This window comes from Nelumbo lutea, chromosome 4, assembly GCF_056320005.1.
Source record: "Nelumbo lutea isolate HS-2025 chromosome 4, American lotus-T2T, whole genome shotgun sequence".
In the NCBI taxonomy this organism is placed as follows: domain Eukaryota; kingdom Viridiplantae; phylum Streptophyta; class Magnoliopsida; order Proteales; family Nelumbonaceae; genus Nelumbo; species Nelumbo lutea.
In genome coordinates, this window is record NC_142687.1 from 33,143,440 (window position 1) to 33,160,089 (window position 16,650).

The 16,650-nt window shown below is 40.2% G+C and overlaps 1 protein-coding gene across 4 annotated transcripts in view; it reads right to left on the reverse strand.

Annotated features, from left to right (window-relative positions):
• Positions 1–16,650, reverse strand: part of LOC148855069 (DEAD/DEAH box RNA helicase family protein) — a 145,219-nt gene that overhangs the window by 64,383 nt on the left and 64,186 nt on the right. For all 4 annotated transcript variants that reach the window (XM_088983399.1, XM_088983398.1, XM_088983396.1 and 1 more), the window contains exons 9-10: positions 7,966–8,047; positions 3,094–3,183 (exon numbers count right to left, since the gene is read on the reverse strand). In XM_088983399.1, the coding sequence (XP_088839525.1) occupies positions 3,094–3,183; positions 7,966–8,047 (172 nt within the window). The remainder of the gene's footprint in view (positions 1–3,093; positions 3,184–7,965; positions 8,048–16,650) is intronic.

The following is a 16,650-nucleotide window of genomic DNA, read 5'->3' on the forward strand; positions in this document are numbered from 1 at the left end:
CATTATAGATTTGGTCATCCTTCGTTGAAAGTGTTGCAGTCCTTAGTCCCTTCATTGAGTCAATTTTCTGTTTTAGATTGTGAGTAATGTCAATTTGGGAAACACCATCATGTTCCCTTTCGTTCTAGGGTCGATAACCGTGTGTCGAGTCTTTTTTCTTTAATTCATTCAGATGTTTGGAGTCCTTATAAAGTGATGTCATATAATGGATACAGATATTTTGTTATTTTTGTTGATGACATGGCTCTATTTAATGAAAGAAAGAAGTGAATTATTTGCCATCTTCCAGAAATTTTATGCTGAGATCCGCAATCAATTTGGCGTTCACATCAAAATATTCCGTTCTGATAATGGTCGTGAATACTTGTCTTCATCTTTTCAAGAATACTTGGACCAACATGGCATTATACACCAAACTTCCTGTGCCTACACTCCGCAATAAAATGGGGTTGCTGAGAGAAAGAACCGATATCTTGTAGAAACGGCACGCTCCCTCATGCACCACATGAATGTTCCCAAAACCTTTTGGAGCGATGTAATGCTCACCTCTTGTTTCTTAATTAATCGGATGCCCATGTCTATTCTTGATGGTCGTTCTCTTTTTAGTGTCTTATTCCCCAACATGTCTCCGTTTCCGCTTCTTCCTCGGGTATTTGGGTGTGTCTGCTTCATTCATAATTTGGGTCCCGGGACTGACAAGTTAGATGCACGTTCCCTGAAGTGTATCTTCCTTGGCTATTCCCGGACTCAGAAAGGGTACAAGTGTTATCATCCCAGTTCTCGTCGTTCCTTGGTATGTGCTGATGTTACATTCTTCGAGTCTACCCCGTTCTTCGTGGGGTCCGGTGATGCTGCTTCCTCTACATCACCACCTCCTCTTCCTCTTCCTGTGGCTGATCCACCTCCTTTGGTTCCAGTCATGCCTACGTCCTTGCCTCCGGTGCCACCGTTTGTTGACCGTCCACCCATTCGTCATGTGTATACACATTGTTCGCGTGTACCGGCTGCAGCTCCTCAGACTTCATCACCGTCGACAGATCCAGCTCCAACTCCGACACCAGCTTCCAACCTAGATCTTCCTATTGCCTTCCGGAAAGGTAAACGTACCTGCACCTTTCACCCTATTTCCAATTTTGCTTCACTTACTCACCTCTCCGCCTCCCATCGCCAGTTCATCTCTTTGTTATCCTCCGTGGTTGTTCCTAAGGATGTCCAAGAAGCCCTTACCTCTCCAGAGCGGTGTCGTGCTATGGAAGAAGAGCTCTCTGCTCTGCATCATAATCACACTTGGGACCTCACTGCTCTTCCTCCTAGGAAGCAGGTTGTCGGTTGTAAATGGGTGTATAGTGTTAAGTACTTGCCAGATGGTCGTGTTGAGCACCTGAAAGCAGGGCTAGTTGCCAAAGGGTACTCCCAAACCTATGGCATTGACTACACAGAGACATTCTCCCCGGTTGCTAAGATAGGGTCAATTTGTGTCGTCATCTCCCTTGCAGCTATGTATGATTGGCCTCTCCATCAGCTAGATATCAAAAATGCCTTTTTGCATGGTGATTTGCTCGAGGAGGTCTACATGGAGCAACCACTAGGGTTTGTTGCTCAAGGGGAGGATGGTAAGGTATGCAGACTTAAGAAGGCTATATATAGACTTAAACAGTCCCCTCAAGCATGGTTTGGTAGGTTCAATGAGGTGGTCAAGAAGTTTGGTATGAAACAGTGCCAAGTTGATCATTCTGTCTTCAGTCTTGACTCTTCGGCATGCAAAATAATATTGGTGGTGTATGTGGATGATATCGTTGTGACTAGGAATGATAAAATGGGCATTGACAGATTGAAGGCATTCCTATAGAAACACTTTCAGACAAAAGGACCTTGGCAAGTTGAAATACTTTTTGGGCATAGAGGTAGCAAGATCTAAGCATGGCATTAATTTGTGTCGAAGGAAATATGTGCTTGATTTACTGGAAGAAACAGGGTTGCTGGGTACTAAACCGACTAAGACATCTATGGAAACAAATACGACGCTGAGCAGTGATATATGTGAAGTATTTGAAGACCCTGGTAGATACCGACGATTTGTAAGCAAACTAAACTATCTAACCATTACTCAGCCAGATATTTCATTTGCAGTTAGTGTGGTGAGTCAGTTCATGCAGAAACCTTTGTTCCCACATTGGAATGCAGTGCTAAGGATTGTGAGATATCTAAAAGGAGCTCCTAGTCGTGGTTTGCTGTATAGGAGTGGTGGAAAACTGGTGGTAGAAGGGTACACTAATGCTGATTGGGCAGGTTCTATGTCTGATAGACGATCTACCATAGGCTATTGCACCTTTCTGGGGGTAATCTGGTAACATGGAAAAGTAAGAAACAAACAGTTGTGGCAAAAAGCAGTGTAGAAGCAGAACATAGGGCCATGGCACATACTGCTTGTGAATTAGTGTGGCTAAGGAACCTTCTACAGGAGATGGGATATGACATCAGTACTCCAATGAAGCTCTATTGTGACAATCAGGCAGCGGTTCGTATCTCTTCCAATCCGGTGTTTCATGAAATAACCAAGCACATCGAAATTGACTGTCATTTTGTGAGAGAGAAGGTGCTGAATGGGGTGATAGAAACTGCATATATTAGTACGGGAAACCAGTGGGCAGACTTGTTTACAAAAGGTTTGAGTCGGGGGAGAGTGGACTACATATGTAACAAGCTGGGATTATATGATATATACTCACCAGCTTGAGGGGGAGTGTTAGTAGTGTTAGTGAAGGGGTATTTTGGTCTTTGCACTTGTTGAGAATGTTGATGTGTACTGTTATGTTAGTTCGAGTGCCTCTTACTTAAATAAGGGCACTTAAGTCTTTTCCAATAAGTTAATAATATAATAACAGGTCTGGCCGAATCTAGGTATAACTTTTTCCTCTAATTCGAACCAGACCTTCTCTCTTTTCTCTCTTCTTCTTTCCTCTCCTACTTCTACTTCTTGTTGTTCACTTTACTTTACAGTCAACGAACAAGACAGAATTCTAGGGCAGGTCAAACTTCAACACTAACTATATATGGTCAGCTTAGGATGCATATTTAAATGTAGAATATTACCTGAAGGTAAAAGAATTCATCAAATATTAACCTTCTACGAGCTAAATCTGCTTCATTTAAATCTGTTGGACGATGAATCCCCATATATGCCTACATTAACAACAAACATAGATTAGCACTCCATTACAACCATGAAAATAATGACAAGGAAAAAAAAGGCAACGCGATGGGTAGTAGAAGCCTAGGTACAAAAATGACAATAAACCATGTAGAAGCCAAGCCTTGCAGTTTTAAAAAGTTAGAATACCATTATCATCTAGCAACAGAGGTCAAAAAAGTGGTCCGAAGTAGATACGGAGGTTCATTTCAAGAGAAGAAATAGGGTGGAGAAGATGGAAGTTAAATCATCTAATCTAGAAGAAGGATGTGGTGGTGGCTAAAGATGAGGTGGAATATCTTTTGATACTATCAAAATTAGGGGTAAGTAATGTAAAGGAAAAAGTCTCAGTAGAGACAAAGGTAAATACAGAAGCAGAAGAGGAAGATCAACCACTAGATAATTATTGTTTAGGAGAGGTTTGGTGTGGGTGGTTCTGTTTCTAGATTTGTGCTAGTCATTGTATAGGAGGTCCACTGTGGACAGGAGTTTTTCCGGGTAATAAATAAAAAAAGAAATTTCATTAATGCAAAAACAAAACAAGTCTAACTAAGGGGTGATGAGAGATCACCCAACAAACAAAAACATGTAGGGTGTTCACAGACCAGTTTGGTTCAGTTTAGTAATAGAAACAGACCAAATCATTTTAGTATAGAAACCAAACCAGATCAAAGCATTTTATTACAGTTTGGTCCAGTTTCTAATAGGTTTGGGCCATTCTACTGGGGTAGAATTTAGAAAGTTAATATATTATATAATATATTAATATTAGAATGTTATTATATTATATGTTTCAGTTTACGGTTTGGTTCGGTTTCCAAAAATCAGAAAACCAAACCAAAACCATAATGAACACCCCTAAAACCAAGATTACAGCATTAAAGAAAACATACAACTTTCACCCCCCCCCCCAGTTTATCCCTAAGACTGACCAAAAACCAACCTCAAAGGACTTTACAATCATCCACAAATTCTGGAAGAATCATGATCCAATACAAAATTATTTTCCCAACAATTGACACAAGGCAATTATAATACTTGTGATGGTCTTTAATGATTCTTCTATTTCTCTCCTTCCATAATTCACAACAGATTGCAGAAGGCACACAACTCCATGTTATCTTTGCCTTTCTGCTTTCATTCATTACAGGCCAAAGTGCAAAAACCTTTTTCAGCAACTTTCCGGTCCACATGTCCATTTTGAACAAATTAAATAAATAACCCCAGACGATCTTTGAGTAACAGCAATCAAAGCATAAGTGAAGGAGATCCTCCTCCTTGGCCAGACATAGATAACATCTTCCCGCCAACTAGAGGCCCCTACGTTTGATATGATTTTAGGAGTCCAGATCTACTGACCACAACACACTGCTGACCACACTCATCCAGCCTCATGTCGGGAATATCGGCAATGTAAAGTACAAACGAAGTTCCAGATGTGCGGCTGTGTGAATGTAGGCAGCAATGTGATGTGGTCAGCATATCCAAACTCAATCTTGAGTGAGAATTGTGTGCAATGCAAGTATGCAACCAACCACACAAAAGCCTCAACCCTTAGAGGAATTGGGATGCCTCATAAGCCTTTAATATTCAATCTTTCAACCTGATTTCTTGCCAATGCTTTGTAAAATAATTTTATAGAGAACACCATATTGCTGCTCTCCTTCCACCATCTTGCATCAGGCCCCTCTGCTTGCATTTCTAATGCCCGCAACTTAGATAACAAGTTTACACATTCTACTTCAGAGTAAAGAAGTGACCTTCTGAATTTTGGGCACCAAACCATAGAACCCTGAACAACTTAATGGCACTAGGCAACTGAAAAGTTTTCCCTACTTAGCCTAAACAATCATGGGCCTAGTCACACAGTTTTCCAACTACCAAACAACCATGCTCCCAGGACCTTATGCTTGTCCTATTTCCAACATTAAAGAAACATAATTTGAAAATTTTGAATGGAACCTCATGATTCCCTTCCAAAAACAAACACCAAAAGAAGATTTCACCTCCCTTGTATCCCAACCAAAATTCACAACACCATATTGCATGCAATCAACATCCTCCATAGAGAACCCCTTTCACACCCAAACCTCCACAACCACTTCCCTAGCATTGCTTTATTAAATAATCCCCAGCCCCCACCTCCCTGTAAATCCACTCCAACTTCAAGTGATATTTTTTCTCTTGGCCCTTAGCACTCCATAAGAAATCCCTCTAAAACTTTTGTGGCCCTTAGCACCCCATAGTAGACCTAGGTGCTATTTTGTCTGAGGATCATTTTCACTTTTTGAGAAAGCTAGAAGATTAATTGACTTTTTTTTCCATTTTTTTGTGTCAGTGGGTCTTCTCCGTTTTCTATTTTCTTTATTTTCTTTTCTGTTTGCTTTGCTCCTACTTTATTATGTACAAAAATTCTTTGCAGAGTTAAGAGAGTGATGAATGTAGCTTGGGGGGAGGGGGGAGGAAGAGAAAAACACTTCGTCAATAGAAAACCAGAATATTTCAATTTACTTGATTTTGTTCTAAAAAAAGGTCAGCCCAGTGCATGAGGCTCCCGCCAATGTGGGGTCTGGGGAGGGACAGGATATGCAGCTTTGCCCCCTGCACATACAGAGAGGCTGTTCTCAAGATTTGAACACTGGTCACCCAAGACACAATGGATGAACCAAACCATTGCACCAAGGCCCACCATCTTACTTGAGTATTTTCTCTCTTCTATAATAAATCATTTGCCAAAAAAATAGCAAGTGGAAAATCTGAAAAATCTAACTGAAGAAAGGCTAACCGTTGCACAAAGCCATAAAGGTTGAACCTTGATGGTAGAAAGGGTGAATTTCTAAAATTCTTAAAATCAGCCCAAGAGACAGATTGAATATCTAATTAGAAACCAATTTTCTCTAAGGATCAATTTAGAACAACAAGCCAAATTGATTTCGATCAATTGGGTAAGATGTTACCAGATACAGAGCCCACAAATGCAGCTACCTAGGTGGTAAACATGCTAAAAGAATCAAGTCCAAAGATCCCCAAAGCTGAAGATGGCTCAAAAAATTGGTAATTGGTCTTACTAGACAATTGAAAGAATCAATGTTGATTGTTGCACTCCAAAAGCTGGATCGAATTCAGCAATGGTGTACCTCTTATGTATTATCAAAAGGCTGAAGTCTTTCTGTAAAAGTTTGGTGGGAGAAGAAGAAAAGAGCCTCCTTTTCCCTTAGGTCGAACTAGGGTTTCTTTGCAAGAAAGCCTGTCTTGATTGCTTAATCTAGTCTCCCTCCTCTATATCTTATGTAGCTTAGACTCTGAGTCCAAGTAGAAGTTTCCTAATAACTCTCCTAGCTGATTAGAAAAGCTAGAAATTAGGAAACAATCCAAACCAACTTAGAATAAGGGTGATCTAGTTAGTTTCCTAATTCAACCGTAAGTTTCCAACAAACTAACTACCTAGACAAACTAGGAAGTTGGAAACAAACTTGCCTCTTAAGCAATCCCATTCTCTCACAACTTTGACCAACTATTGAACCTTATCTTTGTGTGGCATGGGACCCACATAGATCTCAATTTAAACCAAAAGGGTTCAGCCCACATACTAAAAGTACATGGGCTGAATTCACTAGGTCAAACTTGGTGAATAGACCCAACACTAACTAAGCCCAGATTCAGCCCAACAAGTCACATAATATCCAAACATTGTCGACAGGGAAGGACTTCTTCCTTGACTACAAGATGTAGTATCACACCCATCACTCAAATGGATCCTGGGATTAAAACCATTTTGCAAACTCTTTATCAAAATAAACTATTTATTAATATAAGAATGTTTTGCAAAACCAATTTCAAAACAAGTTGAAATCCATTGCTAGCAGTTTTAGGTTTCCATCATATAGAGTGTACTTTGGGATATTCTCTTTGTTCGACAAAGTGGTTGATCCTATCACAATGATCACTCACTCAAGTACTTTCCGTATCTGCTCCAACATACCTAGATATTTAACCCTAGAAGGATCTCACTGGTTGGCATATCAAAAGTATGTCAATCCAACACTTAGTGTAGTATCACTATCAAGTGCAGCTTTCTAGTTTCACTCCTCTATCTCCACAATCCAACATTAAACTAGAAATGGTCCCATCCAGTGTTTCTAAAACACCACCTACTGTACCTTAGTTCTAACCTGAGCAGTTGAGATAGACAACTCTACCAAATCGGCAGTACAAGAGTGTCAGCCTTGATATGATAAACTCCCCAAATTCATCATTTAGCTAAGAACATATAAGCATACATAATCTCATAAGTGTAGAACTAAGGGTAATTCACAAAAACACACCATAGCACACATGAAATAATAATGTATTGATTTTATTCAACAATAAATGTCAGTAACATCAAACTGATGGAGCTAAAGGCACACACTATCTAACACTAACTTCTAATGGTTTAGACATAAAAGTTATTTCTTGAATACACTGATTATGAATAAAAATAACACAGTTTAAAGTTGAAAATGTACATTAGCTAAGCTTCCTTCTCAGAAGCAAGAATACAAAGCAAGGGATAAGATTATAAGAACATGGCCTTCAATAAGACCTTTTTCAAAAGATATATTTGTTTCATTTAATTAAAAAGATTTTTACTGATCTCATAATTTTATCATTACATAGCATTCATGATATGACAAAAGGTAAAAGAATCATTGTACTTTCCATAAAAATCTTTGAATATGGAAGCAAGTAATCATGGAATATAAAAGACCTTTAGAACCTTAGAAGAGACTTACACGATGAAGCCTTAATAAACCAAACTCCTCACAGATATCTTCGGGGATAGGATCAATATCCATGGATAAGGTTTGTAAGGCCCTAGATATGTGAATGAGAGAGAGAGAATTTGTCACATAATTTGTCCCAATGGAAACTAATAAAAAATAATAGAAAGAACCGTATTGTTCAAGGAGCACTGCAATCATTCAAATGCTAAAATTCCTTCCACAAGAAATAATTAATAGAGTAATTAACCCGCCACTACATAAACAAGCATTTTCAAATCATGTGCAAGACATCTAATTAGCATCCATGAACTAGATAGCACATTTATCAATGTAAGAGTAACAATTTTAAGAATAGTGTTTTAAAAGTGCAAGGCGCAAAAGAGGCACAGGGAGCAATTTGCACCTGAGGCACAAGGCGAGGTGCATACCTTTTTGAAGCAAGGCTCAAAAATACAAAAAAAATGCTAAAAAATAAAAAAAATGTCAAAATTTTCAAAAATAAATATTAAACATAATATTAATAAAAAATATAAACTTAAATTTTAAAATAATGTTTTAAAAAAACTATTATCTAAAATTAAAATACATAAACATAAGATGTAAAGGATATTGAAATGAGAATTTAAAAATAAAATCAAACATATAAAACATTTTCAAGCATGTAAAACCTCTAATCTCTTTTTTCACTCAATTGCATTACTTCAAGTAGCTAATGTAATGTAAAACATATTACATTCCTGATTCTACGAGCAACTTTTGTGCCACGCCCCTCGAGGCAAGCCCAAACAAGTCCAAGTTTGGTCTTAAATTCTTAGTTTTCACACAAAAAATAATGATTTTATAGTTTTAATTGCCTTTTAAGAAGACATTTTATTACGACGAATGAATGAACAACATTACCAAATTGGGGGTTCAAAAAAAGCAAAAAAGCATCAAATTTTCAAAAGGCACACGCCTAGGCGCATCACGTGTGTGCCTTTTGGAAGGGCTGCACCTAGGACCCAGGCGAAGCGCATACCCTGAAATATGTCTCAACTGTGCACCTAAGGCGCGCCTTTTAAATCACTACTTAAGAATATTTCCTTTTAGATAGTTCTTAACAATTTATGAGGTGCATAACTAGGACTGTACGAGTCAAAAATATAGTACTCAAGAACAGAGTGAGGGTCCAAACAGAGTAAAGGGTTCTCTTCAGTAATAGCACCAATACTAGAGTTCAATTACTCCTTTGCCTTTAGATATTGCTTACTCACAAGATCCAAGTGCCAGAGAAGTCATGTATCCATTGGTAGGTGGGCCTCAATAGAAAGGGGGGGAGTACATAGGAGAGTGCAACAAAATCTAGGGGTTGATGATGGAGATATTAAACCAATTGATAGAATTGGAGAAGGGAGAAGCATTAGGGCAGGGGAGAGTAGAGAAAGCAGACGGGGAGGAAACTAGAGATGTTGGGGAAGATGCTAGACTTTTCAAGATCACCACAATATCAAGTTTTTGTTAGGAAGGATGCAAGCATCATAAGGAAGGGAATTTATTAGAGGTAAAAAGGATTTAGAGAGGCAAGTATAATGAAGATCCTACATTGGAACGTAAGAGGTTTAGGGAGCGGGAATAAAAGAAGTGTAAAAAAAAATCTGTTGAGAAAAGAGAAACCAGAAGTTGTCCTGATTTAAAAATCAAAACTCCCAGAAGTAGATCGTAGGTGGATTAGAAGTTTTGGGGCTAAGAGAGGTTTAACTTGGGCCTCAGCCCCCTCATAGGGAGCCTTAGGAGGTATCATCACAGTTAGGAAGAATGAGATTTTGGAGAAACGGGAGGCTCTACATGAAGGAGGTATCATCACACCTGGGCCTCAACCCCCTCATATGTGGGGCGGTACTATGGAGATTATGGTCTGAAAAAAATGTGACAAAGCTCATTTCAAAACCCCAGGCCTGCAAGTATTGGTTGAGTGTTGATGTCATCTGAAGGAGAAATTATATGGGTTTTTAGTGGCCCTATCAAGTGGCATATGTAGTAAAGGCAGAGGTTTTGGCATATGGTAGTGTGCTCGATATTTTAAAAGCACAAGGCGCAAAAAAAGGCATAGGGGCCAATTTGCGCCCAAGACTCAAGGTGAGGCATGCGCCTTTTTGAAGGGATAAACTCTCTTAGTCCCTCCCCAATTGAAAAAGTTACAACACAGCCCAAAATAAGCTATTCTCTTCCAAGGGGGAAGGGAATTCCAAGGTGTATCTATTAATGATTTGCATAGAGAGTGGCAGGTGTTGACAGGGTATTTGGGTGTGTCTGCTTCGTCCATAATCTGGGTCCCGGGAATGACAAGTTCGATGCCCATTCTCTTAAGTGCATCTTCCTTGGCTATTCTCGGACCAGGAAAGGGTATAGGTGTTACCATCCTAGTTCTCGATGGTCCTTTGTGTATGTTGATGTCACCTTCTTTGAGTCTACTCCGTTCTTTTTGGGGTCCGGTGATGCTTCTTCCTCCTCATCACCTCCTCCTCTTCCACTTCCCGTTGTTGACCCTCTTCCCTTGGTTCCGGTCGTGGCCAAACCCTTACCTCCAATGCCACCACCTGTTGAACACCCACCTATCCGTCATGTGTATACACATCGCCCACGCGTACCAGCTACTACTCCTCCAGATACATCTCCGTCGACGAATCCGGCACCAGACCCGCACTCAGCATCTGAGCTTGACCTCCACATTGCTTTGTGGAAAGGTAAACGCACTTGCACCCTTCATCCTATTTCTAATTATGTTTCACTTACTCACCTTTCCGCTTCCCATCGCCAGTTTGTCACCTTGTTATCATCAGTTGTTGTCCCTAAGGATGTCCATCAAGCCCTTGCCTCTCCAGGGTGGTGCCGAGCAATGGAAGAACTCTTTGCCCTTCATCATAATCATACTTGGGACTTCACTGCTCTTCCTCCTCGGAAACAAGTTGTTGGTTGTAAATGGGTTTATACGGTTAAGTATCTGCCTGATGGTAGTATTGAACGCCTGAAAGCGCGATTAGTTGCAAAAGGGTACTCCCAAACCTATGGTATTGACTACACAGAGACCTTCTCACCGGTTGCTAAGATAGGATCAGTTCGTGTTGTGATCTCTCTTGCAGCCATGAATGAGTGGCCACTATATCAGCTTGATATCAAGAATGCCTTTTAGCATGGTGACTTACTCGAGGAGGTCTACATGGAGCAACCTCTAGGGTTTGTTGCTCAAGGGGAGGATGGTAAGGAGTGCAGACTAAGGCAGGCTATATATGGGCTTAAACAATCTCCTCGAGCATGGTTTGGTAGGTTCAGTGAGGTGGTAAAGAAGTTTGGTATGAAACAGTGCAAAGTTGACCATTTTGTATTTAGTCATGACTCTCCGGGAGGAAAAATACTGTTGGTGGTGTATGTAGATGATATTGTTATTACTGGAAATGATAACATGGGTATTGACAGGCTGAAGACTTATCTGCAGGATCATTTTCAGACAAAGGATCTTGGTAAGCTGAAATGCTTCTTGGGGATAGAGGTAGCAAGATCCAAATATGGAATTAACTTGTGCCAGAGAAAATATGTGCTTAATTTGGTAGAAGAAACAGGCTTGTTGGGTGTCAAACCAACTGAAACACCCATGGACACAAATACCAAGCTAAGCAGTGATATGGGTGAAGTGTTTGAAGACCCTGGCAGATACTGACGACTTGTGGGCAAATTGAACTACCTAACCATTACTAGACCAGACATCTCATTTGTGGTTAGTGTGGTAAGCCAGTTCATGCAAAAACCTCTGATTCCTCATTGGAATGCAGTTCTAAGAATTGTGAAGTATCTAAAAGGGGCTCCGGGTCGCAGTCTGATATACAAGAGTGGTGGAAAACTTGAAATAGAAGGGTATTCTGATGCTGACTGGGCCAGTTCTAAGTCTGATAGGCGGTCTACTATAGGCTATTGCACTTTCCTGGGAGGTAACCTAGTGACATGGAAAAGTAAGAGCAGACGGTTGTGGCAAGAAGCAGTGCAGAAGCAGAATATACGGCTATGGCGCACACCGCTTGTGAATTAGTGTGGCTAAGAAACCTTCTACAGGAAGTAGGGTATAACATCAACACTCCAATGAAGCTCTATTGTGATAATCAGGCTGCAGTTCATATTTCCTCTAATCCGGTGTTTCATGAAAGAACCAAGCACATTGAAGTTGACTACCACTTTGTGAGGGAGAAGGTGCTGAATGGAGAACTAGACACTACACATGTTAATATAAGAAATCAGTGGACTGACTTATTTACAAAAGGCTTGAGTCGGGGAAGAGTGGACTACATATGTAACAAGCTGGGAGTGTATGATATATACTCACCAGCTTGAGGGGGAGTGTTAGCATAGGGGTATTTCTGTCTTTATACCTAGATTAATGTTGTTGATCTGTAATGTTGTGTTGGAACCAATGCTCCTAACTTAAATAAGGGCACATATGTCTTTTCAATCAGTTTTAATAATATAAGTTTTGTCTGGCCGACTGGGAGAAGATTATGTTGAGGCTTCCAGTTCGAACCAGAATTTCCCCTTCTCTCTTTCTCTCTTTCTTCCACCTTTCTACCTCTTTCTACCTAACCGATCTCAGGCAGATAGAATTCTAAGGCAGGCCGAATTATAACAAGATGAATAGCAATCTAAGATCAAATCCTGTGGAAAATCAGAATTCAAGTCAGACCGGATCAATCTCTAGGTGTTGCCATGAACATCTCATTCAAGTGGGTACCTAGGAGTGCTGACATGCAGGCTGATTCTTTGGCTAAGGCTGAGGTTGGAAAGGATTGTTTAGATTAGGAATGCCAGGACCAGCTTGTAATATGTAATATGTAATTTGTATGTTGTTATTTGTAATAGTTTCTGCTTTATCTTACTTGTGGAAAAGCTCCTCTTGGGAGACCCAGTGTTGTACCTTTCAACCTGCTGCATGTTTAGATTAGGGATGCCCAGGACCAGCTTGCAATATGTAATATGTAATCTGTATGTTGTTATTGTAATAATTTCTGCTTTATCTTACTTGTGGCAAAGCTCCTCTTGGGAGAACCAGTGTTTGTACCTTTCAACCTTCTGCATGTTTTTGTGTGCAGTTTGGCTTTTAATAAACTATATCCTGTTAATTGTCAAAAAAAGGAGTGAAATTTTGGAGTGTTTGGAAGAGTTAGTAGGATTTCAGTGTCCGTGAAATCAAGAAGTATAGAGCATGGGTGTATATGGGTGTTGGCCAACATCCATGGACCAAATGGTTATAGGGAGGAGAGAAGTGGAATTTATGAAGAGCAAGTGCAATAAGGGGTTTGTGGGATAGCCCTTGGTGCATTGGTGGGGACTTCAATGTGATAAGATTCACATTTGAATCAAATAATCCCAATCAGAGAATTGCAACCAAAAAGAGAAACTTCAATAGCCATGTAGACCAGTTTGCCTTAAAGAATTTCAACCCTCCCACACTAGGTTTAATTTGGTCTAGCCTTCAAGCCAACCCCTATTATTCTAAACTAGACCAGTTCCGTTTCATTATGGATAGGGAGGAAAAGTGGATCGGATTAACAGCTAAAGTTCTCCCTAGACCTACCTCAGTCATAGTTCAATTTGCCTAGTTGAGGAGAAACTTTCTCTTGGCCCTTCTCCATTTAAATTTGAAAACAAGTGACTAGGGCCCCAGGCTTTCTTAATATGATAAAGAGGTGGTGGGAAGAAGAGTATAGAAGGCATATGGAAAGTGTTGGAATTTCGCAAAAAATTGAAGGTTTGGAATCGGGAGACTTTTGGAAGAATTGAAGAGAAAAAGAGAGCATAGGTAGAAGAATTAAGGAGCTCACCAAGTTGGAGTATCTTAACCAATTAAAGAAGATAAATTGACAGGAGAGAATGGCAACTAAAAAAGATTTTGGAGTTGATCCTTAAAAAAGAATAAGTTTTCTGGAGACAAAAATTGAGGTGCAAGTGTATTTTAGATAGGGATGGTAATACCAGTTTTTTCCACTCCCTTGTCGCTGGAAAAAGGAAGAACCTAATTTCAAGACTGAAAATAAATGGGGAGACTTTGACTGAAGATAGTGAAATTGCTAATGCTTTTGTTAATCAATTTAAATCTATCTACAGTCAATTGGAGGAGATTAGAGTAGTATTCTAAATGGACAGGTCCAAAGCTCCCAGTCCAGATGGTTTCGATGTGGGTTTTTATCAAGACTGCTGGGATGATAAAGCAAGATTTGCAAGGAGTGTGATGAATTCTTTGAGAGAGGAAGAATAAATGCAGGTGCTAACATAACTTTTATCGTTGTAATCACAAAGAAGCTGGAATCTTGTCACCCAAAGGATTTTAGACCTATTAGCTTGGTGGGAAATATGTACGAAACAATTTCTAAGGTTTTGTGCAATTAGGAAGGTTCTACCATCTTTAATCACTCCCTTTCAAGGTGCTTTTGTGCAAAACAGACAAATAATTGATCAAATTCTTATTGTGAATGAATGTGTGGAAGAGTAAATGTGGTAAGCAAGCTCTAGTGTGCAAGTTGGACTTGGAGAAAGTGTATGATTTGGTGTTACTAGAGACACTAAAATTTTTGGGTTTGGGGAAAGATGGTCTAAGTGGATAGTAGGGTGTTTAAAGAGTTGTCATTACTCAATCTTGGTCAATGGGGACCCACTCTCCCCCTTTTTTTTCACCTTAGTAGCAATGTCCTTGGTAGACTGATCATTAGAGTGGCAAGGGGTGTTAGTGTCTCACCTTCAATACACTATCCTTTTTTCAAGGGAAGAACGAAGACGAATTGAGGAATCTACTTGACAGTTTAGCCGGCCAGAGATAAGTGGAAGAGGAGAGAAGAGAAGAGAAGAAGAGAAGAGAAGAGAGGAGAGAAGAGAGAAGGTTTGCAATGTAACAGTACTGGCGGCGCCAGTGTTTATTTTACTATATATAGGGCGACAGAAATAACAAGGGAAAAGACCCTTGCGCCCCTAAGTACAATAACAAACATAACAGAAATAAATAAACACTTTAATTAGCCAAACAGGCCCTAACATCTGCAACTAAGTTATTTTAACATTATTCCAACACTCCCCCTCAAGTTGGAGCATAGATGTCAATCATGCCCAACTTGTCATACAAATCTTTGTGCCGCACATGATGAAGACCTTTGGTGAAGATATCTGCAAGTTGCTCTTCCGAGCTGACATATGGTGTGCACACTTCTCCACTTTCAAGTTTCTCTCTGATAAAATGCTTGTCCACTTCAATGTGTTTCGTCCTATCATGCAGAATTGGATTAGCAGCAATATTGATGGCAGCTTTATTGTCATAGTAGAGTGGCGTAGGATTGCTTACTGCGAAACCCACTTCACCTAACAGATTTCTTATCCACATGCCCCATGAGCCATCGCTCTATACTCTGCTTCAGCACTGGATCTAGCCACCACACTTTGTTTTTTGCTTCTCCATGTGACAAAGCTTCCTCCTACAAAGGCACAATAACCATTGGTAGACTTTCGATCATTGACTGCTCCTACCCAATCTGCATCAGTATATACTTCCACTTTTAAGTGACTGTGTTTCTGGAACAACAAACCAGCTCCAGGAAACTTCTTGAGATATCTCAAGATCCTCTCTGCAGCCTCGAAATGAGTTGTCCTCAGGTTGTGCATGAATTGACTAAGGACACCCACCGCATAGGCAATATCAGGCCTGGTCATAGACAAATACAGACGTCTCCCCACGAGTCTCTGGAACATCTTTACATCTTTCAAAAACTCTCGTTGACTGTCTCCCAGATGGTGATTAGGTTCAATAGGTGAATCAGATGGTTTTACCCCCAACTTGCCTGTATCTTCTAGTAGATCTAGTACATACTTCCGTTGGGAAATAAAGATGCCCTTGTGAGAGCGGGCAACTTCAATTCCAAGAAAGTATCGTAAGGGGCCTAGATCCTTCACCTCAAATTTAGTGGCTAAGAATTTTTTTAGTCTCTGCATTTCAGCCTCCCAATCTCCTATGATCACTATGTCATCCACATACACAATCAGAGCTGCAATTTTACCTTCACCTCTTTTTACAAACAGGGTATGATCTGACTGGCATTGTTTGAATCCCATCTGTTGGACTGCTAAGTGGAACTTACTAAACCAAGCCCGAGGTGATTGTTTCAACCCATATAGGGACTTTTTTAACCTGCACACCTTTTGTTCACTACCTTTGGCACAGAACCCTGGGGGTTGGGTCATGTACACTTCCTCCTCTGGTGAAGATCCCAGTCAAGATTTGCTGCCAAGGAAAGGAGAATCTGGATAGAGTTCATCTTCGCTACTGGAGCAAAAGTCTCTGCATAGTCCACTCCATATACCTGTGTGAAGCCTCTTGCTACCAGTCTAGCCTTGTACCTTTCAACAGTTCCATCAGCTTTGTGTTTCACTGTGAACACCCACTTGCACCCCACTGGTTCCTTCCCCTCAGGAAGATCTACCAACTCCCACGTACCATTTTTGTGTAAGGCATCAATTTCTTCCCGCATTGCATCTGCCCATTCAGGTTTTGACAAAGCTTCTGCCATGGTCTTAGGGATGGGGACACTATCCACAGAAGAGAGAAAGGCACGGTACAAAGGTGAAACATGCTCATAGAACACAAAGTTAGAGATAGGATGATTAATGGTACAAGATCTAACACCCTTTCTC